General features: G+C 34.3%; 1 protein-coding gene across 1 annotated transcript; it reads right to left on the bottom strand.

The window, feature by feature from the left end:
* Positions 1–3: 3 nt before the first annotated feature.
* LOC135839373 (uncharacterized) lies at positions 4–22520 on the bottom strand. The gene is made up of 4 exons (XM_065355368.1): positions 21997–22520; positions 8736–9010; positions 7713–7925; positions 4–5239 (listed from the first exon to the last, which is right to left on the bottom strand). The coding sequence occupies exons 1-4, from the start codon at positions 22007–22009 to the stop codon at positions 5003–5005; spliced, it is 738 nt and encodes a 245-aa protein (XP_065211440.1). The 5' UTR covers positions 22010–22520; the 3' UTR covers positions 4–5002.
* Between the last annotated feature and the right edge of the window lie 5468 nt (positions 22521–27988).

The raw sequence follows: 27988 nt of genomic DNA, 5'->3' as shown, positions 1-27988 counted from the left end.
CACTGCGGTCTATATAAATTATAATGATCTTGCTTTAATTGCTATGATCGTTATAAATTTAGGAGATAGCGAAGGTGTATTAATCTGTTTTATGTGTTTTTTGATATGTAGGTGTGATTGTGATATGTCACACTCTTCCTGTATCGATCGATTATACTTTTCTTTTCAATCAAAACAAACAATACGATTTCATCTGCATAATTTATTCAAAAAAAAAAAAATAAAGAAACAAAATCTTAATCTTAATAGGTAGAGGTATACAAAAAAGAAATATAAAATTATTACATTACGAGATCACAATTTGAATTTATAAAAATGCTCATTGTCTCAACTCTCAATGCAGCCCAGTAATATGAGCTTTTTTTGTAAGTTGTTGGTCAATATTAAACTGGGCTAATATAGACGTATGTAGGTCTAGGTACATTTAAAAATACCTAAACCAAATCATCTTACCTCGAAGCATCGTATTTGAAAAATTCATAGAAAATTTTGTTTTAAAAAAAAGTAAAAAATAATGGTACACGAAAAAAGTAATAATACTCCTAAAAGGCGTGAAAGTTACGACGAATTACGAAATAAATTCGCTATAAAGTTAATACATTATGTAAGATTATGGCGATTTTAATTTTTTAACGACGTGTTTTTTATTATTAATTATTATAACATACACTCTTGATGATTGTTATGCGAATGCGATGCTTTAACGGTAATTAATACGTACTCTTATACTACCTATAAGCGTCGTATAGCATAATAACTTAATAAAAATTGTGAAATTTTCGCATACGGAATTATTAATCACATAAAAATCGATTATTACCTTTAATCTCGGGTATTTTGGAACATTATCTTTATTAAATCACCGGCATAATGGGATTATTTTGGAAAATATTATAATTAGTATTGGTTTATAATAATTATAAAGGTACTGAATGGAAATGAATTAGGTATCATTCGTGGCAGTATGTTTGAATATTTGTTTACCTACTCGTTTTGGAAAAAAAAACACGAAAAAGCTTTTAAAATTTGAGAGAAAAAAAAAGAGTAAAAAATGGATATGTTCTCAGTATCTGTTTTTTGAAAAATCGAGCTGTGGGTAGGAAAGGGGTGGAAATTTCGAATATTTCTGAGTTTAAGCTACTGCCAAAAATGTGCAAGTTCATATTTCAATACTGGTTAAACTAGGGTCAAATTTATTTGCTTGGTTTTGAAAAGATTAGATAGGAGATTCGCTACTGCCCAAATTTGCAAGCTGATATCTCAAGACTGGTTAAAGTAGGGTCAAATTTATTTGCTTGGTTTTGAAGAGATTAGGTAGGAGATTCAAAATCAGTAATTAAAATTGACTTTCGTAGTTTGGGGGGGGGGGGGGCGCAAAACCCTAAGTTTTGATCAAAGTTGAAAAAAATTTCAAAAGTCAAGTTGCATATCGATTGTTACTGAATTCAAGACGCCAAGTTATAATGTCAGTATGTTTTTTCGATCCAACCCCTCTAACACCCCCCTCCCCCCACAGCCCATGAATATCGAAAAATTTGAAAACTGCAAGTGACGTGTCGTTTGTTAGGTTTTCGAGGGTGCTGAGTTCGAATATTTACCCATTTTTCGGTTACGACCCCTCAGTGCTCTTCCAACGGTTCAACTTTGAAAAAAAATTGAAAAATGTTTTACAAAAATGTGATGTGACATGTCGATCCTCATTAATTCGTGGTCGCTGAGTTCTAATATCTGTTTAATTTAGATTTCAACACTCAGAGTCCTTCGTCGCTTTTTCTCTTCAAAATGGGTGGTTGGAAGACATTGAGAGGTTCAATTTTCAAGAAAAAATAACAAATGAAGCATCACATTGAGTGCTAGGTTGAATGTACGAGTATAAGGAGAGGAAAAATTGAAAAAAAAACTTCAAAATGTCAAAAAAAGCAACTCTTGACTCAGAAACCAAAACTGAGTGACTCAGAGAAGGGCTTGAGACCTCAAATTTCACTAAATGTAATATGCTTATCAAAGTATAGGTTTTTGAAGACCCTGGTTCCGATTCTAAAAGTCCATTGACCACAAAAGCAAAATCTAAGTATCCCTAGAAGAAGGTACGTAATACATATAAGCCCAAAAATTTGAAAATGTATTATGAACATCGAACTATAGATTTTTGAGGACACTTATTCCGATAATGAACCCTGTTTGACCCCCTAAACTAAAATTGAGGGCTCAGAGAAGGACTCGGGGCCTGAAAATTCAAAAAATACAATATGGGTATCGAAATGAAGTGTTTTTAGATGCGCTGATTCTGATTCTTAAAACAATGTGACCCTATACATATTCAAAACTGATTGCATTTTGTGACGTTTCGGGCTCCAAAGAGAGGCTCGATTTCGATTTTTGGTTCAAATGGATTTTAGAATCAAGATCAATGCTTTTGAAATCCTATCATACGATAATTTTTGAATTTCACCCCCTTCGCTGATCTTAGCTTCATGAGAATCAGACAATAGTTTGTGCATTAATTAACCAAATTCTTCTCTGATGACATTTAAATAGATTTGTCCCCCCCTCCCCGTCCATTTTGGGTGTGGTTAAATTTTAAAAGACTTGGAAAACTGGAAAACGTCTGTAAAAATCATTTCAGTGAAAGGTTTTCAATTTCGTTTTTGAATTTTTTTGAAAAAAGTGGAAAAAATTTCGGATTTCTAGGTCAATGTTCAACCTCTTCGTTGAGAGCTCAAAAGTTCAAATTTTTCATTTTTTTTTTGAATTAAAAAAATCACCTGGATCAAGAAAAAAATTGAAATTTTTTCAAACTTTGAGCTCTTTGCGGGGAGAGACGAAGCTAAGCATTGATCTAAAAGATTGGAATTTTTCCTACACCTCGTTGAAGTCGATTGCCACAATTTGTTGCCAAGCTCCATCAAATTTCAAAAAAAAAAAAAAATTTGAAAAACGGACCTAAAATTAAAAATTCTAAAACGAACTGTGACGAGTCGTGTGTTAATTTTTCGGGGGTACCAAGATCGAATATTCTCTTATTTTTTTCAAGGAATTTTTCAACTATCCCCACGATTTATAAAATTTCCAGTAAAGTAAGTCTAATTTTTTACAGCATATTTTCGCATATTCTACCTACTCGTATAAGAGTATGAAAAAGCATATTTAGGCACTTAAGGGACTTTTTTCAGGTAGGTTTTTAGAGAATTTGTCTCATTTTTCGAGAATATTGTATCCAATTCCAAATTTTTGTACCTCCTGTACCTATATTTGGCCAATTTTCCATTTTTCCCCACAAAATTTTCTCATGAAAATCAAGGTGAAAGCGAAGACAAAGATTTTCGCAAAACCAAATTTTAAAGGATTTTTTTGTTCGCAAATTCCTAATATTGTACTTTACAATATGTACATATTAAAATTGTTGTGAAGATGATTTCTTCTGTAAAACACACCCATATCGTTAGGGAATATTCTTACTTTTTTGAGCGTTTTTGGCATTTTTAGGGAATATTTTTCGTTTTACAGCATTTTTGGCATTTTTAGGGAACTTTTAAACACATATTTAGAGTTTATGGAGATAGAATATCCGAGCCCTGATAATGAATACGTGGTTTGACATCGATTCCCATTAATTCGGCGTCACCGAGTTCGAATATTAATCTAGTCCTTGGATTTAAACTTTAAGTATTTTTTCAGTGAATCGTTTTTTCAAAAAAATGGTCGACTCACCAGGCACTGAAGGGTCGAATCAAAAAAATATATCGATATTTGAACTCAGCGACCTCAAATTAGCTGAAATCGACATGTCGCACCGTAGGAGAAAGTGATGACTGTTTTTCGGGGGGGGGAGGGGGGGTGAGAGGAAGATGATGAGGAAATTCTTATTTTTATTTTTCAATTTTTGATTTGTTATAATTTCAAAAACTGAGCATTGAAATCTGAATTTTGCAGGTTGAAGTACGTGTAAAAAGACGTATTCTGGATGTGTCTGGAATGAAGAGGAAGAAGGGGTGAGGGGGGTGAGAGAGAGGTTAGTTTTTTCATTGAGTTTTTAAATCAATGGTTTTTCTATAATTTTGAAAATTCGTCTGGTAAACATTTTTTTGTTCAATTCAAACTCTAAAATTAAACGAAAACGTCGAAATTGAATATTAAAATACCGCCACGAAATCGTTCAGAAATTTTTTCCATAGATACCTTAGGTATTGCTTTTTCAAAGGACGAATCACACAAACATTCAACTTATTCCTTAAGAATATAAGTATAATCACCACTAGTTGCCTTATGGGAAAGAAAGTACCACAACACTTATAAATTACCACGAAATATTTAAAAAAAATGAAAAAAAAATGAATAGTAAAAACAATTAAATAACTAGGCAGTCATCAAAAAAATGAAAAAAAAAAAAATTGGAACGACCAAATACAAAGTACAACATCTAAATACAATACTTAAAAAAATAAACAACACAACAAACAATAAACGAAAATAAAATATATAGCTACTAAGTCATAAAAGGAATACTAAACGGTAAAAAAATACATACGTAGTACATTAAAAACAACAAGTGGAAAATCAGATGGAACATGGAACCTTATTCGTATATGACCAGAAATTCGAGGAATTAGAATACCTACCTAGGTCGTGGCCGAATAATAATGTGATTGTTTTTTGAGGCTTAGGCTTAGGCAACACATCTTGCAACTGTGCGTTGCAATGGAAAGAAGAAGCGTAATGGGAGGTGTATGTAGAACACTAGGAACTGCGTATTTTTAAGGTATAAGTAGTATACTTAAGCACTCGTTACTCTTCCTCTTTCTCTTCTCTCTCCTCTAGTGTAATTCGTCGTCTAGAAATATCACAATAGTACAGTACATAAGTCGTATGTACTTGGGAAAGCGTAGCTAGCTCGGAAATTTAGAGGAGATGTACAGAAGGAAGGGGACACTGGACAGTGGTTGGGACGGTCGTCGACGTCGTCATCGATAAAATCATATACCAGAAAAAAAAATTCATTCTTTTACGAATTTTGACGATTTTTCTTCTTATTTTTCCTGAATTGTTGCCTAGTTTTCCTGATCCATTGAAGCCACTGTTTTAGAAAATCACCGTATTTCGATATTACCTCGATATCTCGCAAATGTCTCGCTGTTTTTTCCGCCGATCCTTTGTATAAATATTGCTGCGGGATTTCGAGTCGATCTCCGGATGGTCTGACTTCCAGCGAGATTAGACTCGATTGCACGTCGCAGAGTAGCTGTGGAAAATACCAATTGGTTAGTTCGATTCGAGATTGCAAAGTTTACTTATTCGATCTGGACGATCATTATAGTCCGGCATATGACAATAGGAGTAATTGCACCCCCCCCCGCCGATCCTCCGGGACAACTTTTTTCTTAAAGGGGACATCCTAAGGAACATTTTAAAGCAAAGTTTCCAAAAAAAAAGTTGGCCTTACTTACAAAATGGCGGCCATTTTGATTGACAGGTCAGCCGAAATCGCAGATTTTGCGTTTTAACATATGTATAGGACTTGCACGAACTTTTTCAAACTTTACAAAGGTATATCGAAAGATCATGCAAAAATTCATCACCTGTCAAAATTTCAAGTACTAAAGTGCGTTTTTCGATTTTTGGTGAATTTTTGAAAATCGAATTTAGGCCAAAAATGAGGGAAAAAATCAAAATTTTACCAAATTGACCAAGAAAGCTGAAATTTGAGATATACCCTGTTTTCGACATGCCAAATCGATTGGTAACGGTTTCAACCCGTTTTGAGCAGTTCTGGAGCCTCCAGAAGATTTTTGAAACTCGAAATTCCCACAAAATTCCATCAAATTGGAGTTATAAAGCTGAAATTTATTCTAAAAACTAAATTTAATACGCTGCGAAGTACTGCAGGTGAATTTCAAGTCGTTTTGGAGCCTCCAGCGACTTTATGAAAATTCCTGAAGCCTCCAGCAGATTTTTGAAACTTTGAATTTTTACAAAATTTCATCAAATGGAGATGGAAAGCTGAAATTTACTCTACACTCCAATTTTAACACCCTCTGAAGACAACTTCAGGTGGATTCAAGTCATTTTAGAGCCTCCAGCGACTTTTTTGAAAATTACTGAAGCCTCCAGTAGATTTTTGAAACTTTAAATTTCCCAAAAATTTCATCAAACCAAGATGGAGAGTCGAAATTCATTCTGCAAACTAATTTCAATACGCTACGAAGTTGACAGCTGGTGAATCTCAAGTCGTTTTGGAGCCTCCAGCAACTTTTTGAAAGGTTGTATGACGTTTTTTTGGAAAATTAAAATTTCCTAAAAGTAGCTGGAAGCTTCAAAACCATTTGAAACCACCATGGAGTCTGCGAAGTAAATTTCAGCTTGCCAACTCCATTTCATAAATTAATGTTGGGGAAATTTCAAGTTTCAAAAATCTACTGGAGGCTCCAGTAATTTTCAAAAAAGTCGCTGGAGCAGGGTGTCTACCAGGTCGCTATAGCGTTAAAAGTCGCGAAAAGTCGCGATTTTGAAAATAGGGCGCTAAAGTCGCGAAAAGGTCGCGATTTTCGCCAAAAATACCAAAAAGTCGCTATAAATTGTCCAAACTTCAAATTTTAAAAACTTTTCTTATTTTTAGTTGATGGCGATTGGTAAAAAAAACATTTTTTTCGTTGGAAATTTTTTTTTGGGGGGGAGGTACTTTTAACTGAAAAAAAGTCGCTAAAAGTCGCGAAAAGTCGCTATTTTTGAAAATTAAATTTTGGTAGACACCCTGTGGAGGCCCTAAAATGACTTGAACCCACCTGAAATCGTCTTCAGAGGGTGTTAAAATTGGAGTGTAGAGTAAATTTCAGATTTCCATCTCCATTAGATGAAATTTTGTAAAAATTTAAAGTTTCGAAAATCTACTGGAGGCTCCAGTAGTTTTTCAAAAAAAAGTCGCTGGAGGCCCTAAAATTACTTGTGCCCACCTGAAGTCGTCTTCAGAGGGTGTTAAAATTGGAGTGTAGGTAGAGTAAATTTCAGCTTTCCATCTCCATTTGATGAAATTTTGTAAAAATTCAAAGTTTCAAAAATCTGCTGGAGGCTTCAGGAATTTTCAAAAAGTCGCTGGAGGCTCAAAAACGACTTGAAATTCACCTGCAGTACTTCGCAGCGTATTAAATTTAGTTTTTAGAATAAATTTCAGCTTTATAACTCCAATTTGATGGAATTTTGTGGGAATTTCGAGTTTCAAAAATCTTCTGGAGGCTCCAGAACTGCTCAAAACGGGTTGAAACCGTTACCAATCGATTTGGCATGTCGAAAACAGGGTATATCTCAAATTTCAGCTTTCTTGGTCAATTTGGTAAAATTTTGATTTTTTCCCTCATTTTTGGCCTAAATTCGATCTTCAAAAATTCACCAAAAATCGAAAAACGCACTTTAGCACTTGAAATTTTGACAGGTGATAAATTTTTGCATGATCTTTCGATCTACCTTTGTAAAGTTTGAAAAAGTTCGTGCAAGTCCTATGTTAAAACGCAAAATCTGCGATTTCGGCTGACCTGTCAATCAAAATGGCCGCCATTTGTAAGTGAGGCCAACTTTTTTTTTGGCAAGTTTGCTTTAAAATGTTCCTTAGGATGTCCCCTTTAAGAAAAAAGTTGTCCCGGAGGATCGGTGGGGGGGGGGGTGCAATTACTCCTATTGTCATATGCCGGACTAACAGGTAAAATGGTTTGTAGCTTACTTACCGATTTCAAATCTGCGAGAACTCTTTTGGCGAATTTTTGCTTCGGGATATCCTCGTCATCGGTTAACATTTCCGTAAACATCATGGCGTATTTTTGTAACATGGTGTACAAAATTTGCTCGATGTTTGGTATAGTTTCAACGCTGGAGACGCTGATGTCGCGAACTTCTTGACTCGTTGGTAACCAACCGTTGGAGAATATCTTTGGTAGCTTCTGTCGAGTAAAGATTATCAAATTAGTACGTATTTGAGAATTTCAAAAAATTCAGAATTTCGTGGAAATTTCGAGTTTCAAAAATCTATCTGTTGGAAGGCTCCAGAACTGCTCAAAATGGTTTGAAACCGTTTCCAATCGATTTGATAGGTCGAAAATTGGGTATATCCCAAATTTCAGCTTTCTAGACCAATTTGGTAAAATTTTGACCTTTTTTTTCTCATTTTTGACGTAAATTTGATTTTCAAAAATGCACCAAAAATTGAAAAATGCACTTTAGCAGTTGAAATTTTGGCTGGTAATGAAGTTTTGCATATTCTTCCGATCTAGATTTGTTCAGTTCAAAAATTTCAGACTAGGTACTTACCCTATATAATTAATGTGAAATATTTGAGAAGAGATAGGAAAAAATTTTCAAAATATCAATTTACCTCAAAATTAGCGATTTGCAAATTTTCAACCGTTCAGTAGAACTCTATAAAGTGGCCTTGATTTGGTGGTAATGACAGAGGTTGACGTAGAATTTCAAATATGACTTTTTTGGACCATTTTTCCCAAAACAGAGCGAAAAAAGTACGATTTTTTTCCAAAAATTCCCTCTCTTTGAGAATCCATGTCCCTCTATGGGCTCTAAAGGCATCTTTTGAAGCTGAAAATTTTTCCAAGTTACTTTCAACTCAAAATTCAGGTCCCCATTTTTAATTTAGTCAAAATCCTCCGATATTTTTTTTGCCTTTATATGTAAAATTACGTTATTTGGGATGAGAAAGTCAGGAATATACATTGTAGGTAGTCAAATTTCACACTTACCATGTTGTGAGTCTTTATAGTGTAGTTTTGACGTTGATAAAAGTACAAGCAGAGTTTCAAATTTTGCTTGACCTCTTTCAACGATTTCATGATCATCGAACGTTTAATCTTCGCATCCATCTGATGATTGTCGTCGAAAGCGTCGCTGTCGATTTTCATTCCACAAGGGGCTTCCCACATAGGTACTTGCAGGCCTGCCTCGCGGCATGTGCAAGCTGCGTATACCGTTGAAATGCTGATCAACAGCAGTATAATTGAATATTGGAGTGTGTATCCTGAAATTGAAAGAACAGATGGGTTAGTCTACGAAAAATTTTAGGATGGATTATTGATCTATATAAATTTTAATTGTCGTAGTGTGAATTTAGAAGCAGTGAAAATATGATGGGAGCGAGATGAAAGCGGGAAAAATAGTTATATTTATTACGTATTTTTGGTTTGATTTACGCATTGGTTATGATTTAACTTTGTCTAATTCAACTTCCACTTGCATTTTTTTAAATTACATTTTTTTTTTCATTCTATTTTTGGACTAAGTTTTGATTAAAAATACTCGCAAGAAGATCGTGAGAAGGTTGACATGAAGTGGCCATCAAAGTAATTGTGATTGAGCTCAGAGCTGACTGGTCTATGTATTTTCGCGAATTGCTATGAGTAATCAAGTGCCGCTATCATTTTAATTGCCTGTATCAGAATTCATCGTGCTGATAAACCGTGTGCTGAACGTGTTGCCTATCCTTTCAAATGGAGTGAAATTGCAGTTTCAGTTGAAAATTTCCAACTTTGGTAGTTTTTATCCGATTTCTTTCAAACTTGCAGGGATGTTAGACACTACTAAGGGCTATTTATGGAAATTTTTTTGAATTTTTTTCGAGGGTATCTTCTGAGCGAAACGCGCATTTTTCTCTTTTAAACGGGACTTTTGGTCACTTTCTTTGAGAGGCGGAATTATGAAAAAAATACATGTATATCTCACCTATATGCACATTGCACATGCGCAAGATGCTTTTTCTCAGAATTTCTTATTATAGGCAGAAAACCTTGAAAAATGTAAAAAAAAACTGCCATTTCTCCGATTTTTCCTGTCTAAATTGGTCAATTATGTCCGAAAATTTTTTTTCTCTCGATATATCTGAAAGACCCCCCTCCCCCCTTCCCGCAACTGCACCTTAGATATGAATTTAAACCAAATTTGTCAATTTTTTCCATGTCGAATAATTTTTACTAAAAAAATTGAATTCAGAATTTGCATGATTTCGGGAACTCTTGAACCCCCTTTCTTTCGGGTCACCCAAGTGACCCATGTGACCAAAATTCATGTGATTAATTCGGTTAAATTTTGACTTTTTACCATTTTTTTGCCAAAATTTTGAAAAATTCACTAGGTCACAGGTGTTATATTTTACATGATCTTTCGATTTAGCTTCAACTGGTTCAATTTTTTTTTGTCATTTGACTTTTGAGATACCAGAAAAGTTTCAAACCTTCATGTTATATGTGCTATTTCGAAAATTTTTCAGATTTTGGGAAACTTGAATTTTCGTTAAATTTTGTCAAAATTATTCAAATTCAAGAGGTTGTGTTCAACTTCGCTTGCATCATTTGAAAAGCGAATCTTAAATGAGGATGTGGAAAAGAGGGGGTAGAAGCAAAAATCAAAACATTTTAGCGTATTTTTTCAACGTATTTCATTTTTTAAAAATGACGCATTTAAGAAAACAAAATTAACATTTATGTTTTCCAAAATTTCCAAAATTTTGACCTGATAATGGTAATAATTTTCAGATTCGTCGATTTAGATTTTTTCACTCTATTTTACCACTAGCCTAAGAAAATTAGCATTGAATAGGGAAACGCTAGAGGGCAAGTTGAATTTTGGTATACTGGCCTATTTTTATACCCTAAACACGAATCCTTGGTGTCCCCACCTGTACCTAGTGAGCTTTCCCCCAATTGTGGATTTTAGCCTCCCAAATGAGGTTTTCCGCATTTACTTCCCGAAATTGTGGTCCTAGCCCGAAAAAGGGGGTCTATAAAAGTTGTTCTAAATCAAATTTCCCATCAGATGAGCTATGAATCAACTTCGTCCCTCAAAGGGAGGGTGGACCTTCAGTCAATTTAAAGAAAATTTGCGTTGAATAGGAAAATGCGGGGGTGAAATCTGAATTTTGGTATACTGGCCTATTTTTGTACCCTGAACACGAATCCGTGGAGTCCGCACCTGTCCCAAGTGATTTTTCCCCCTAATGTGGATTTTAGCCCCCCAAATGAGATTTTTTAGAGGTTTTTCACCCCTACCTCCCGAAATTGTGGTCCTAGCCCAAAAATGGGGTTTATAAAAGTTGTTCTAAATCAAATTTCCCATCAGATGAGCTATGAACCAACTTCGTCCCCTTAAGGAGGGTAGACCTTCGGTCAATTTCAAAAAATTAGCGAATAGGAAAATGCGGGGGGGGATCTGAATTTTAGTATACTGGCCTATTTTTGTACCCTGAATACGAATCCGTGGAGTTCCCACCTGTCCCAAGTGATTTTTCCCCCAAAATCATGGCTCAGATTCAAAAACCTCCTATATTTGATTGAGTCCAGCTCCACCCCCCTTAGGAGGACGAAGTTGGTTCATAGCTCATCTGATAGGAAATTTGATTTAGAACAACTTTTATAGACCCGTTTTTTGGGCTAGGACAATTTCGGGTGGTAGGGGTGAAAAACCTCATTGGGGGGGGGGGCAAAATCAGCTCACTAGGGACAAGTGGGGACACCAAGGATTCGTGTTTAGGGTATAAAAATAGGCCTGCAGTATACCAAAATTCAGCTTGCCCTCTAGCGTTTCCCTAGGACCCCCTTTTTTCAGCTAATTTTCTTAGGCTACACTGACCCAAAATTAAACACTATCGAAAGAGTAGTTCAATTTTGAATATTTCAAAAATTGTTACATGGGTTGGAAATTTGGGTTTTCGAGGTCACCTATTTCCAATTTGTACCTAATTCAAAATCACAGAAAAAATCTGGCGAGAAAAAATAGAATTTAGCGATCTTAAACTTTCATACCCTTGTCAAAAATTTTGTAAATTGAACCCTCCCCCTTCCCCTTGAGACGCAATTAATTTCCTCAATCTGAACAAAAATTATTCTTATGACCTTTCGAAATGAATTACAAGTTTGCGCCGAATTCAAAAGCAGCGATGATTTTTCTTTTAGTTCGAAAGTTGAAATTTTCTGCAGCTTCAAAAATATGAATTTTTTTCGCGAATTTCCACGATCTTGACAAAACTATTCTTACGACATTTTCGACGTATTAAAATGGCTTAAAATTTAGCACTGAATTTGAAAATAGGCGAGATTGGCTCCACAGCTGAAATTTCTTGTTTCAGTAATGGATTTTTTTTTGGCGTATTTCCCTAATCCAGTGTAGGTGCCAGGATTTTTCCTTGGAGTGGGATAATTGGGTCCCAACCAAGTACATAGTTTTCTCATCTCATTTTTGAGCACGAGGGAGGGGGGGGAATCAAGTTTCCTGGGACGGAGGCAGATGTCACTTATTCATTTATTTTTTAGAACAGAGAGATTTCAGCGACTGGAATATGTCTGGAAGGTAGTAAGTACATATTTCGAGTAGCGTACGAAATTACCTATTAATGAAGGCTTTGAGATGAAAAAAAATACCGTTCCCACAAAAAATATGAAAAAATGAAGTGGGACGTGCCCAAATAAAAAAAGAACGAAAATTTTTGAAAAATTTCCAATTTTTTTTTTACAATTTTAAAAGAAGCAGGACATCTATAGTATAAAGCTACAAGCAAAAAAAGTTCAGCAGGCTCTCATTCAGCCCCAATTGTACCTAGGAAGCTAATTTTTTTTTAAAATAGAAAACTCCCATCCCCCCTCCCTGAAACTAGCACTGTCCTAATATGGACGGAAAGTATTCTTGTGACCTATTGAAATAGGTTAGAATTTTGCGCTGAACTCGAAAATGACTATGATTTTTATATTGGCCCCAAAACCAAAATTTTTTACCCCAAAAATGGCATGGAATTTTTTTTGAGAATTTTCGCGATCTTAATGAACCATACCTGCCCTTTCGACCTATTATTGAACGAGATTAAGATGAGATTTTTCGCTGAATATGAAAATAGCAATTTTTTTTTATAAGTGATTCATTCAAAATGGTTTTTTTCTGGAAGGACCTTTACTTCGTTGAAATCCCAAAAATTCGCTTTCGCAACCCAGACCTCGTAGATAGCATCAAAATCCCACGCAGATTTTCTGCCACTAAAAAAGTCCACACTTTTTCGATTTTGACGCGCAGAGTAGACTTACTCACCAACGTACTTAGGTTGACGTGGACCACTCGCCCCCTCAGCATTCGTTATCATGGGAAGTCGCTTTAATTAATTACGTATACACGGAGCAGGGGTCTCGTGTATAATTAATATCATTTCGACGTTTTTATTTACATATGTGTACACATAGTTAATTGATCACTCACGACCGAGAGGACGAGATAAGGTATTATTTTTAGGTATTTCTAAGCCGGAAAATACGGTAATGTAAGTGATATTTCCGGATATGGGAAAATTATTCTATTCGTTGTAGCAAAATATAAAAAAATTGAGGTGAACTCTCCATGTACATATGTACGTACATTGCATAACATATCTTGTACTCGAAATTAAGTACATGTGTACGTACATGTCGTACAACGTGTAAAGTTCATTCGTATCCTTATACACCTAATCGTTTCACTAAAAAGACAAACAGTACATACGAGTACATTATTATTTGTATTGTATGTAATTGTTTTATGTTTTCTTATATTCTCGCTTATAATCGATACATTATAAACGCATTTTTTCGGCGTGTACTCGACTCGTATTCGCGTGTATATGCAAGTAGACCGTATTGTTATCGTAAATTTTTTTATTCTCATTAACCGAGTATGACTAATTCTACCTCTACTGTCGTCGTCGTCGTTGTCGGCCGCCCAAAATGAATCGAACGCGAATACGAGTATCTGGCTGTGCTATGAGCCCGATGCGGTCGACGCTTTACACTTTACATGACGCATACTCGCGGCTGCGGCTGTATTATTCGTGCGTCGCCGTCTCCGCCATCCCATCCATCGTCGATATTTTCGTATTCGCTGTATTCGCCGAAACACATTGTATATGTCTAAAAGGAGTAATTACGAGTACACTAATTTGAAAATTAGATACACGAACACGACGACGACGACGAAAGAGAGGAGAAAATCACTGAAATGAGTAACTCAGCCGACGACGACTAACGACTGACGACTAAAGCTACGTCCACCGATCCACATTTTCAGGACGAGGATGAGGATATATCCGTATAGGATACGCGAATCGTCGATACACCTACTAACTCTAAGTACATCGAGGCGTGTAAAAGTACGAGGAAAACCCAAGGTCGACGTGTTAGTATGTACGTAAAGTATGTCCTGTATGTTGTAGTGGTGATAGGATATTGTTGTATGTACCTAAGCTTCAATTAACGATAATTTTTTATCACCGAAATCAAAATTACGATGTAAATGATAATTTTTTTTTCTTGCATGTGCATTTTGCAGCAAAAAAAAAAAGCAGCTCGTACTATCGTTGATTATTATGGGAAAATTGATGACAATATTGCCCCTCGTTTTTTAATCGTAATCAGTGATGAATGGGATTTTTATTTTCGTAAATCTGACTTCACGTATACGATGACTGCAAAAGTACCTACATAGACATATGGTATGTGAAATTGTGATTGCTGTGTTTAGATTTAGATTCACGACCAGATTACTGATGGGTTTTGCCCTGAAATCAGCTCATGCTCGTTGCATACTTACCATATAAGAGGATCCTATTATTATACGAAATGATGGAAATGATTTTTGTACAGATTTGTTATATTGAGATTAGGCAGCGTTTGAGAGAATGGTTTATATGTATGAACCAGTTTAAACGCGTTGTGGTGAGAAGAAATGAATGTAAATGTGATAATGAAGGTGGTCGATTCACGTTTTCGAGCTTTTGAATGAGGCTTTTGAATTTCGTGCTTGGTGGTGGTTATCTTTTGCGTTAATCTGTATACGAGATGTATTACGAGATAGATATGAGTAGATTTACGTGTATACTAATTGAGTCTTTTCTTGGTTGGATTTGGATTATCTATCATATGTACTATTGTACTTATGTTAGGTATTATCTCGTATTAACAGGTTAATTTTGAGGCGCTTTGATAAAGCCATTGGAAGTGATAGATGAACGAAAATCCGGTTTGGAAATTTTTCAGTCAATATTTCACACGAAATGAAACTGAATGTACGAGTAAAACGTCGATTTACATTTTCAAGCATATGTTCGATTTGTTCGTTTCTATTTGAAAGGAATGGTCACGTGGTTTTTTTTTTGATTTTTCAAAATCATTTTTGAAGTACGAGAGTTGTCTCGAGGAATAAAGATCGTTGATTGATGTGTAGGATAGGTATACCTTTTGAGTCTAAAATTAATTCGAATCGATTTATTTTTATTTTTGTGAAAATGACCTATTCACGTTGAATGAGGAAAATTTGTGAGAAAATTTGCCACACAATGGAACAGTTTTGGTGCAAGTACTCATTAATAGGTAGGGGAAGAAGTACAAAATAGCCTATTTAAAAGGTCGCAAGTTCAATAAAGTTCGAACGTTCTGATTTGTCACCCGAAATCTGTCAAAAATAAAGCCACATGGGAACGATTTAATCACATTCTATCGACGTGATGGAGAATTTAATGCTCTTCAATTTTTTTTCGTATGATCGTAATTTTTTTTCGAAAACGTGTATTTTCAGGAAATACCTACCGAAAGTTTTATTACGAAAAATTGAGGAAAACGAAATTTGAAATTACATAGTCGTAAAAAATTTACTGTTTTTTTTCAATTTTTTCATCCTCCAAAAATTTTGGTTTTGCCCCGAACAGTTTTGTTTTTGAAGCACTATATTGAACGATTTTTTTTAGAGCTCAAAAATCATATCTGCAAAAATTTCTCATTAGTCGTTCGTTACTAACTGAAAATTTCCTCGTGTCCATCTTTTTACCATAAGTTATCGTAATTTTGTTGAATTAATTTTAAAATTTTCCCTCCAAAATAGATAAATGGGGGAGGGGGTGTTGTTTTAATTTTTTGAACGTTTCATTTTGAATTTGAAACTGTCCTAATCGTTCAAGGACGAGATCTGGTAGTAAGGAGATGGCTCGAAATTTTCACTCATTGGTAGACTGGTTAAACTCGTAGAAAATTAATTGTTTACTGTATTTAACAAAGAATAATATATCGAAGATTGAAAACCAGTGATTGAAATTGAAAAGCTCAAATTTGAACTGTTAGTGTGAAAGGTCAACATTGTACTCGCAAAAACTGTTGGTCATTGTTTGAAAAATTCAAAAAATCGCACTGTGGACACTTTCATTCTATTTTTATCCAACCAATAATTTTAGAAGTGGAATCTCAACATGTCCCCTGGGGGAACAAAAGTCAACAATTTTGGTCAAATTCTCAAAAAAATTTCATGGTCGAGTGACGTATCGATTGCTACTAATTCAAAGGCGCTGAGTTCGAATATTTACTCATTTTTTCGATTCGATCTATTCGGACCCCTCCCCCTCCCCCACTCATCAAACATAGAAAAAAAAGTCCAGAAAATTTTCAAATGACGTGTGGTGCATTGTCGAAGGTGCTGAGCTCCAATATTTACTTTTTTCTTTTTTATTTGACTTCTGTGACTCCCTTCCCTCTTCTCCCCTCTCCCTCTCTAATTAATGCCCCAAAACGTGGCGAAAATTCAAAAAAAAATCAATTTTTGTATGATGCATTGTATGTGACATTTTCGAGGGTGCTGAACTCGAATATTCGCTCATTTTTTGTATTCAATCCTTCAACGTCACCACCCAATCCCCTAATCTATATATTAAAATTATGACCAGATTCTTGTGACAGCGAGATCTCAGGAACGGCTGAACCGATTTTGATCGACGAAGTCTCAAAAAAAAGCTTTTGACCCGTAGATGTGCAGGTTTTAATCAAAAGTTCAAAAAGTTGCGCCGTAAAGCTCAAAAAAGCTCAATAATTGATTTTTGTCCATACGTAGCGCATTCGACGTATACACAGTAGTACGTATATTATACCTTGAAAGAGCATCTAAAAAAGTCAAATGTTGAAGAAAAAAGTTCACAAAAAAGTTGTGCCTTAAAGCTCAAAAAAGCTCAATAATTGATTTTTGTCTATATGTAGCCAACTTGAAGTATACAGAGAAGTACGTATATTATACCTTGAAAGAGCATCAAAAGAAGTCAAATGTCGAAGAAAAAAGTTCATAAAAAAGTTGCGCCATAAAGCTCAAAAAAGCTCAATAATTGATTTTAGCCTATATGTAGTGCATTCGACATGTATAGAGAAATATGTATATTATATTTTGATCGACGAAGTCTCAAAAAAAAGCTTCTAACACGTAGATGTGCAGGTTTTAATCAAAACTTCAAAAAGTTGCGCCGTAATGCTCAAAAAAGCTCAATAATTGATTTTTGTCCATACGTAGCGCATTCGACGTATACAGAGTAGTACGTATGTTATACCTTGAAAGAGCATCTAAAAAAGTCAAATGTTGAAGAAAAAAGTTCACAAAAAAGTTGTGCCTTAAAGCTCAAAAAAGCTCAATAATTGATTTTAGCCTATACGTAGTACATTCCACATATATAGAGAAATATGTATATTATACCTTGAAAGAGCATCGACAGAAGTCCAATGTCAAAAAAAAAGTTTACAAAAAAGTTGTGCCATAAAGCTCAAAAAAGCTCAATAATTGATTTTAGCCTATATGTAGCATATGTCACGTATTCACAGTAGTACATATATTATACCTTGAAAGAGCATCTAAAAAAGTCAAATGTTGAAGAAAAAAGTTCACAAAAAATTTGTGCTTTAAAACTCAAAAAAAGCTCAATATCTATATATTAATAGCAAGGTGTTTTTTTTGTGATCGTTCGTTTGGAAGAACCGCCGAACCGATTTTGTTCGACGATGTCTCAAAAAAAAAGCTTTTGACCCGTAGATGTGCAGGTTTTAGTCAAAAGTTCAAAAAGTTTTGAAAAAAGCTTTCAAAAGATTCAAAAAGCTCAAAAATTGATACAGTATAAACAAGCATGACGATGTATACGCGAAAGTACGTATGGTCCACCTAGAAAGAGCTTGCCAAAAAATACTTTTTGACCATATTTGTTAAGTTTTATAAAAAGCTTAAAGCTCGAAAAAGTTGAAAAAGCTTTGTACATGACGTAAACAATTAGAATTCTTCAATACCCCATAAACATTTTAAATTACGTAAGAGGTCCACCCAGAAAGTGCTTGCCAAAAACTACTTTTTGGCCATATTCGTAAAGTTTTGAAAAAAGCTTAAAGCTCAAAAAAGCTCAAATGTCAAATTTTCCTTATATTATATTGTGTAATATGTCAATTGATATGTTTTCGAGGTCGTAGAGTTCGAATCTGGAGTCAGTTTTTTGGTGGGGTTGTGGTATAAAAACTTTGGAAAGTTCTGATTAAAGCTTTGAAAAGCTTCAAAAAGCTCAAAAAGTTCAAGGCAGTATTATTGACTGTGTCGATGTATACGCGCAAGTACGTATAGTGTACCTAGAAAGAGCTTGCCAAAAAATGTTTTTTGACCATATTTGTAGAATTTTGGAAAAAGTTCAAAGCTCGAAAAAGTTCAAAAAACGTTATACATGACATAAACAATTAGAATTTTTCAGTACCCAATAACTATTTTAATGTATGTATGGTCAACCTAGAATGTGCTTGCCAAAAATACTTTTTGACCATATTCGTAAAGTTTTGAAAAAAGCTTAAAGTTCAAAAAAGCTCAAATGTCAAATGTTTCTTATATTATTGTGTGATATGTCGATTGATATGTTTTCGAGGTCGTAGAGTTCGAATCTGGAGTTATTTTTTCGGTGAGGTTGTGGGGTGAGTCATGGAGGAGCTTAAAGCTTTAAAAAGTTCAAAAAGCGTCATACTTCATAAGAACAATTAAAATTCTCCAGTGTCCAATGAATATTTTAAGTATGTATAGTCTCCCTAAAAAGAGCTCCCCAAAAAATACTTTTTGACCATATTCACAAAATTCTGAAGGAAGCTTAAAGCTGAAAAAAGTCCAAAAAGCTTCAGATATGATGTAAAAATTAGAATACTCCAGTGCCCAATGAATATTTTAAAGTATGTATAGTCTACCTATATCGAGCTTGCCAAAAAATACTTTTTGACCATATTCGTGAAATTTTGAAGAAAGCTTAAAGCTGAAAATTTTTTAGAAAGCTTCAGATATGACATAAAAAATTAGTATTCTCCTGTACCGAACCAATTTAGAGTACTCATAGTCTACTTAGAAAAAGCTTGCCATAAAATACATTTTGACACATTCGCAGTTTTGAAGAAAGCCTAAATGAAATCCTAAAGCTTAAAAAACATGAAAAAGCTTCATACAATCAGTATTCTCTACTACTCAATAATATTTTAATTTGAAAATAGCTTTTAAACTTTAGTTGTGATGGTTTTTATCAAAAGTTGAAAAGTTTCTGAAGGGAGCTTTAAAAAGTTTTTAAATAGCTCAAAACAGAAAAACAACGGTGTTGATGTACACATGAAAAAGTGCTATTTTTAGCACATTGGGTATCAAAATTAATCCTGGAACCATGGTTTCATTTTTTTGAGTTCTGGAGTGGTTATATCTAGCATTTCACTTTTTCATCAACTTATGCAAGTTTCGGACTATTTGGGAAAATCTCTACTGTTATACGTAGGAGTTTAGATTTTTCAACTGAGGGGTTGAATTTTTTTTGTGAGTCCTTGACAAAATTAGAATCACGTTTTAAGGAAATTCCTAATTGCATTTTTGACTCGGAAATCTTGGAATATTTCTAAAATTGTGTTAAGTAAGTATTTTATTGAAGTATTCTCCAGTACCGAACCAATATTTAGAGTACTCATAGTCTGCTTAGAAAAAGCTTGCCATAAAATACATTTTGACACATTCGCAGTTTTGAAGAAAGCTTAAAAAAGTTCCAGGTCAAAGTTGAGTGAAACTTTGAAATTTTCAGTTATGTGGTATTAGATCCAATCCGATGTGTTAGTTTCATTTCAACTGTAGGAAAAAAAACAAGTATTTTTGGAATTTTTCAGCAAATTCTGCTAAAAAAGTGATAAGTAGGTAGCCTAATTCGCAATTTTGCCTAAAACTTGAAATTTTTGCCAACTTTAAATGAAACCATGACTTTTCAGGCAATTGTTATAAGAAAGCTGATACTTTTTTTCAATTTTTGTAGAAAAATAGGACATTATTTTAATGAATGATAAAGCGATGACAGAGTGATGCTTTTCAGGATATTTTAGAGAACAATTTCCCGTACGGAAAAATACTATAGTTAAGCATAGTATTTTTCCGTACGGGTTACACTTTGGGTTATTTTTGATGAAAAAGTAAGAATTATTGGAATTTTTGCTTTGAAACAATTTTTTTTTCTGTCAATTATTAAAACAGCCATAAACTTTCACAATTTCCGGCAAAGAGCAACAATAACAATGTTAGCAAAAAGCAAGACTTTTTGGGAATTATAGGCGAAAAAAGATACTTTCAAAATTTTCAAAATGAACAATTCACGTCTAGAAGAGGAGCGCAGTATGCGCGAAAAACGGGTTATCTAGTTTTGATTAAAAAACACCAAAAATTTGCTTAAATGTATGTCGATTTTTGTTTATTTAAAGTCTTCTAATTCGAATATCTGATCGTTTTTGGACCCCATCGCTCGGAGCCTTTTTAGCCTCGAAATTTTGAAGAAAAAAGTACAAAAAATTAAAAATTTAGTTAGATACGTTGATTTTTTTAATATTTGGGGGGGGGGGGGTCATGTTTCGAAACATTTCACGATCTCCTCAAAAGTGAACTTGAAAGCTTTTCTGATTTTGGAAAAATCCTTCCCTTTATCCTGCGTACCTTTGGTGCCAAAATTTCCAAAAACTTGATAATTTATTACTATTTTTGAAATTTTGTTCTTTTTTTTCATTTATTTAGCCACGTTTTGATCTTCCTGCTCCTCTTGAAAATTGAAAAAATCCTGACCTAAGAATATTCTGATCCGAAAAATTTTTACAGCTCTCCCCCTCCCACTCCTCTAAAATTGAAATATTCGAATCAATGACTGTTGACTTTCTGACATTACGTTAGACTTTTGAAAACTCGAGTTGGAGAATAAAATCAAGGAATTGTTAAAATTAACCTATCAAACTTCCAAATGAACTTTCTGAACACTGAGAAATTGAGCAAAAAATGTATCCATGATTCAAAATTTTTGAAAATCTTCCATATTATTCATTTTCAACTTTTTCCATAGATAAAGGTTGTAGAATTTTCCCAATAAAATTTTTTCCAATTTTTTTTGTTGGAATTTTTGAACGAAATCTAGAAAATGTTCCAACCCCCCTCTCCCTTTTTTTTTCCAAAACTTCAATAATACCTATGTGAAAAAATGGCGTGATGGAAATCGTACTCTAGGTCAGTTTTTTTTTAATGGTGGCCTGAGTTAGTTAGACGCTTTGTTTAATGGCGAGAAGAATTATTTTTTTGAAAGCTGAATTTTTTGGGAAAATGTCATCATAAGCTGAACATTTTTAACAAATTTTGAAATATTTTCAACATTTTTGAAACTAATTTTCTAATTATTTCAAAAGTGAATGAAAAATTCTAAAAGATGATCAATTGAATTGAATTTTCTGAACACCTACACTTTATTCTGGCTCGATTTATAAGGTGAGATTTTTTTTAAAATGTGAAAAATTGATCAGGGAGGGGGGTTGAAGTAACCAAAATCTCTTAATTTATCATCTATGGATTGAAACTTGTCTCGATAAAAAAATGCTTGTCCCTCGCCACCATTTTCCAAATTTTATGAACAATTTATTAATTTACTGAAATTATTTTTGAAAAATCACAAGTCTATGATTTCATTTTTGGAATCAAATACATTTATTTTCACTGCTTAAAAATAACTACTTTCTTAGTATGAAAAATTATTACCTCGAGAAATTTTCCAGAATAAGTTAATGAATTTTTTAAATTAAGTTAAAAGGCACATCACTCGATATTTCTTACAAAATAAGGAAAAAATTACGACAATTTTCGTCGAAAAAAATACCTACATAAATAAATTTCACATTTTGAAAAACTTACCACTTACGTCCATGATTGCTTTGGTTTTCAGGTCAATAGGTAGTGAAACACAAAATATTATCGTCGATTATTTAAAACAAAACAAAATAATTGTAACACAATTGAAGTCGAGGTAGCCTTTGCGAGCAGGCCACACGTTCAAAATAATATGTAATTAACCCGAAAGAGTCTAGACGTTTATTACGTAATGTTGTCTGGACATCGTCGGGACGCGCATCATAACACAACAAATCACCACCGGTAAGGAAAAAAACACGTGTTTCAGGAGTAAAACAGTACGAAAAAAAATTGTCGACGCGAAAAATTCTATAAATAACGGTTCGCGGTAACTAAATCACCCTCTAGGTAACTCGACGAAAAATAATTTTAAAAAAAAATTCAATCAGCCTGCGGGGTTACGAAAAAAAAAAGCAAATCACTTTCGACGAATATCGATCGATATTATCACTGGTTTAAAGATTTGCAAAATTGCAACCCGGTTTCGATTTACAAAGTTGCGTTATGTTGAATGTTGGTTGGTTGCCGGTGAGTATCTGCTCGACGCTGTACATGTGATTATGTTTTTATAGGGAACTACTTATTATTAAGAGTGTACGGTGCGATGACACACCATGTTCAGCTGTATTGCTGTATACGTAAGAGTGTAAAATCGGGGGATTCTCTCTCGATAAACGGCGAGGCGACGACGACCCACGCAAATTCGTATATCGTTTTTCATTTGGTTACCACTTTTTTTTTTTATTTTCAATTTGGTTGCTTTCTCAATAGTCAACACATTTTAAGTACTGGCTTCGAGTGTGGAGTGATAATTAGCGTTGATTTGTGCGCGTGTGTGCAAGTGTAGCTTATACGAGTAGTAGGTATACTTCGAATTTATTGTACGGTGTACTTACGAGGAAAGAAAGTCATCGTAAATATATCGAAAAGAATGCAAGATTGTTTTGGAATTCGAGCTATGATGTCATTGATGTACAATGTGCTTGAGAGTTTTTACGTCATATTTTGGAAAAATTTTAGCTATTTTTGAGAAAAAATTTACAGGAAGTGACGGAAAAGGATCTTGGAGTGTGCTGTGTGCTTAGGTGAGGGTGGCGATTTCCCTTTCACGATCGAAGCATCGTCGAAGTGATTACTTTGGATGAGCCAAGAGGTGTTTGACATTACAGCAGTAGCTTCGGGCGACAAATATAGATGGTATGTTCTCCTATGCATAACCTAGCGCAATATTGAGTATACAGTATACAGTATAAGATCGTAGCCACCTGTTACGGTTAGTTATTATATGCGTTAATTTAATGGCTGATTTGCATCAGATAGTTTGCTCTATGGATATACCTATCCTACCTGTGTTCTGTTCTGTTCTATATTTGTACAACAGCAGGTATGGTACATTTCATCCAATTTGAACCTATAGTATGCGAGTACGTAATGTTTAATCGACGTGGTTTTCGGTACAAGTTGCGCCGGTTTTCATTTCACCAGCAAGAAATGTACTTGTAGTAGAATAACTCGGCGCTTACGACCACTAGGTGATGACTCATCGCTTACAAACGTTTTTCGCGTATTTTGGCGCGAAAACTGAACGTATCGAAAAGGGTGTTGGCCGGAGTGAAATAGATGAATGAATTACTGTGTCTGGGTCTGTATAGGAGATGGATTCGTGTTACTCTGAGAGAGGGTAGGGTGGCGCTGTGTACAAGGTTGGAAATTGAGAGAAAATAGCTTCACATTTTTTTCGAGTGTTTTCGAATTAATAATTCCTACAGGGAGGGGGCAAATTGAAAAAAATTCAAAAAAATCTAAAAAAGTAATATGGGTATCGAAGTGTAGGTTTTCGAGGTCGCCGATTCCGATGCTGACACCTGTTTGATCCTGAAACCAAAATTGAGCTCTCTAGAGGTAGGCATTTTGTTACAAAATTTTGAAAATTGCCGAATAGGGACGAGTCTTTGACGACGAGGGCACTGATTACGATTCTGAAATCTGTTTCCCTCCTAAATAAAAATCGAGTGTCTTGGAATGGAGCTATAAATTTCAATATCCATGTAGCATTCGGCCCCATTTCTAGTGACGAAACTATTAGTTCGGCATATGACAATAGGAGTAATTGCACCCCCCCCCCGCCGATCCTCCGGGACAACTTTTTTCTTCAAGGGGACATCCCAAGGAACATTTTAAAGCAAACTTGCCTAAAAAAAAGTTGGCCTTACTTACAAAATGGCGGACATTTTGATTGACAGGTCAGCCGAAATCGCAGATTTTGGGTTTCAACATAGGACTTGCTCGAAATTTTTCTAACCTTACAAACGTAGATCGAAAGATCATGCAAAAATTAATCACCAGTCAAAATTCCAAGCGCTAAAGTGCGTTTTTCGATTTTTGGTGAATTTTTGAAAATCCAATTTAGGCCAAAAATGAGCGAAAAAGTCCAAATTTTACCAAATTGACCAAGAAAGCTGAAAGTTGGGATATACCCTATTTTAGTCATGCCAAATCGATTGGAAACGGTTTCAACCCGTTTTGAGCAGTTCTGGAGCCTCCAGCAGATTTTTGAAACTTTGAATTTTCACAAAATTTCATCAAAATGGAGATGGAAATCTACACTCCAATTTTAACACCCTCTGAAGACGACTTCAGGTGGGTTCAAGTCATTTTAGAGCCTCCAGCGACTTTTTTGAAAATTACTGGAGCCTCCAGTAGATTTTTGAAACTTGAAATTTCCCCAAAATTTCATCAAACTGAGATGGAGAGTCGAAATTCATTCTGCAAACTAATTTCAATACGCTACGAAGTTGACTGCTGGTGTATTTTAAGTCGTTTTGGAGCCTCCAGTGACTTTTTGAAAGGTTATATGGCCTTTTTTTGGAAAATTGAAATTTCCTAAAAGTAGCTGGAAGCTTCAAAACCATTTGAAACCACCATGTTGTCTGCGAAGTACCATTTGATAAATTAATGTTGCAGGAATTTCAAGTTTCAAAAATCTACTGGAGGCTCCAGTAATTTTCAAAAAAGTCGCTGGAGGCTCTAAAATGACTTGAAGCCACCTGAAGTCGTCTTCAGAGGGTGTTAAAATTGGAGTGTAGAGTAAATTTCAGCTTTCCATCTCCATTTGATAAAATTTTGTGAAAATTTAAAGTTTCAAAAATTTGCTGGAGGCTTCAGGAATTTTCAAAAATTCGCTGGAGGTTCCAAAACGACTTGAAATTCACCTGCAGTACTTCTTAGCGTATTGAAATTAGTTTTTAGAATAAATTTCAGCTTTACAACTCCAATTTGATGGAATTTTGAGGGAATTTCGAGTTTCAAAAATCTACTGGAGGCTCCAGTAATTTTCAAAAAAGTCGCTGGAGGCTCTAAAATGACTTGAAGCCACCTGAAGTCGTCTTCAGAGGGTGTTAAAATTGGAGTGTAGAGTAAATTTCAGCTTTCCATCTCCATTTGAAAAAATTTTGTGAAAATTTAAAGTTTCAAAAATTTGCTGGAGGCTTCAGGAATTTTCAAAAATTCGCTGGAGGCTCCAAAACGACTTGAAATTCACCTGCAGTACTTCTTAGCGTATTGAAATTAGTTTTTAGAATAAATTTCAGCTTTACAACTCCAATTTGATGGAATTTTGAGGGAATTTCGAGTTTCAAAAATATGCTGGAGGCTCCAGAACTGCTCAAAACGGGTTGAAACCGTTTCCAATCGATTTGGCATGTCGAAAATAGGGTATATCCCAACTTTCAGCTTTCTTGGTCAATTTGGTAAACTTTTGATTTTTTCGCTCATTTTTGGCCTAAATTGGATTTTTAAAAATTCACCAAAAATCGAAAAACGCACTTTAGCACTTGAAATTTTGACAGGTGATGAATTTTTGCATGATCTTTCGATCTACCTTTGTAAGGTTTGAAAAATGTCGTGCAAGTCCTATGTTGAAACCCAAAATCTGCGATTTCGGCTGACCTGTCAATCAAAATGGCCGCCATTTTGTAATTAAGGCCGTTTGCTTTAAAATGTTCCTTACTCAGGATGTCCCCTTGAAGAAAAAAGTTGTCCCGGAGGATTGGCCGGGGGGGGGGTGCAATTACTCCTACTGTCATATGCCAGACTATATATATAGAGGGTTTTTGAGAGAGGGAGAGAGGGGGGAGGGAGAGGGTTCGATTGTAAATCTTCCAACTATTATGGAGAAAAATACCGCAATTTTGACGATTGATGTATCATATTCATTGGATCATTCCATGCCAAATCGGCGGATTTTTGCACGACGGGTCTTCGATTTATTTCATAATCAGATCATGTTTAGAGGTCATAAAACTATGACGAATAACGCAAACCGGACATATTTTCGATTACTTTTGGCGCAACTGTGGGGCTTCAAAGTTATCCAAAATGGCCGAAAATGTAAAATTTCAGTTGCAAATTGTTCCGGTTGTACGTGGTATAGAATTTTGAATTTTTTGTTTCCAGATTGTAGTACTTTGAAAAGGTAATCGACGAATGTTGTCAAAATCAGTGTTGCCTCTTTCAAAAACCGAAAAAAAATCGATTTAGAAACAACTCATAATTTAAAATATATATATATAACCATGACCTTCACGAGTAAAAATCCTGAAAAAATTTCAAGTTTTAGTCCTTTTTTTGTAGAATAACATATCAAAAAATTGGACTGCCGTTTTTTTTTCATTTTCGAGAAAAAAAAAATTAAAAGCTTGGCGTTTATTGCAAAAAATACTTACCATCAGAAACCTAAAAAATGAAAATGTTTGCACTTTTGAGATATTTTACCAATGTGTAGACGAACGTTTGAAGAAATCCCCCTCCCCCCCAAATTGTCAACTAAGTAACAAAAAATGTCATTTTTCGTGCTATAATTTTAAGAGTGAAGCATATTGAAAAAATTTCGCCGCCGTTTCAAACAAAAGCAGGAACTTGAAAAAATGAATATTTTTGCACGTAAAAAATCTCCTCCCTCCTCCCAATTTGTCAATTAGAATCGCCCCAGAAGGCGATGTAATCAACTTTTCCAGCTTGAAATTTAATCCCACACATCATAAGTTCAATATACTCTCAATTGGCTAAAGCAATAATTTATTGAATCACAAATCTGAAATGACAAGTTCAAACTTGTGGGTACTTTTTTGCAAGTTTAATTTTCCATATTTTTATAAAAATTTACTCAGAAATAATAGTGAAAATTGTCTTCACAAGATTGTATAATTTTCACACAGACATAATATGTACATACCTAGTAATTTTTGCTTGAATAAAAATATAGTGAAACTTTTCCACCCAATACCTGAGTGGTGAAAACTGAAAAGTTATTGTTGAAATTTCAATAGATAAACAATACCAATTTTTATATGTACTTAGTAGCTATTTTTTATTCAATCATACAATTTTATTTTTTACTGTACAAAATAATAAAAATCACCAACTGACATTCGAAAAATTATATTGAATTTAGTGAAAAAAAAAAAAAAAAAAAAAACTAGGTATAGGTAAGTAAAGTACAGATCTTGAACCACACATTAAGTGAATGATTTTTCAGTGTTGGTTGTTTAAAATGCAATATTGTTTAAAACATTGTCTAAAACAGCTATTTTAAAATGTTGGGAAAAGAAAACATCGGTGTTTAAAAAATTATGAACTATGAAAAACTTTTCTAAAAATGAATAAATCACTTATTTGATATCTGCCATATGTACATATTATAAGGCATTAAAGGCAACATATATTTTTTAAAATTTTATTTACCTACATGTTTTGATTGAACAAGAACAATAAGATCAAACAAAGTTACAAAGAACCAAAAAAGTCTGAAAAAAACAGAAAAATCTGTAACCATGACATACATTGTTCAAAAAATGGAATTTTTTGTTTTAAACTCAAAAAAAAACAGTTCTTTTTTTCCAACACTGCAATTTTTACTAAGAAATATAAGATTAGCAAATTTTACTTCATTTTAGGTACTTGAAATGTTTTTTTTTTTTTTAAATCAACATTTGAT

This window comes from Planococcus citri, chromosome 3 (genome assembly GCF_950023065.1).
Source record: "Planococcus citri chromosome 3, ihPlaCitr1.1, whole genome shotgun sequence".
NCBI classification, from domain to species: Eukaryota; Metazoa; Arthropoda; class Insecta; order Hemiptera; family Pseudococcidae; genus Planococcus; species Planococcus citri.
Note: the sequence above shows the minus strand (reverse complement) of the source record. Positions and strands in the feature narration are given on the sequence as shown.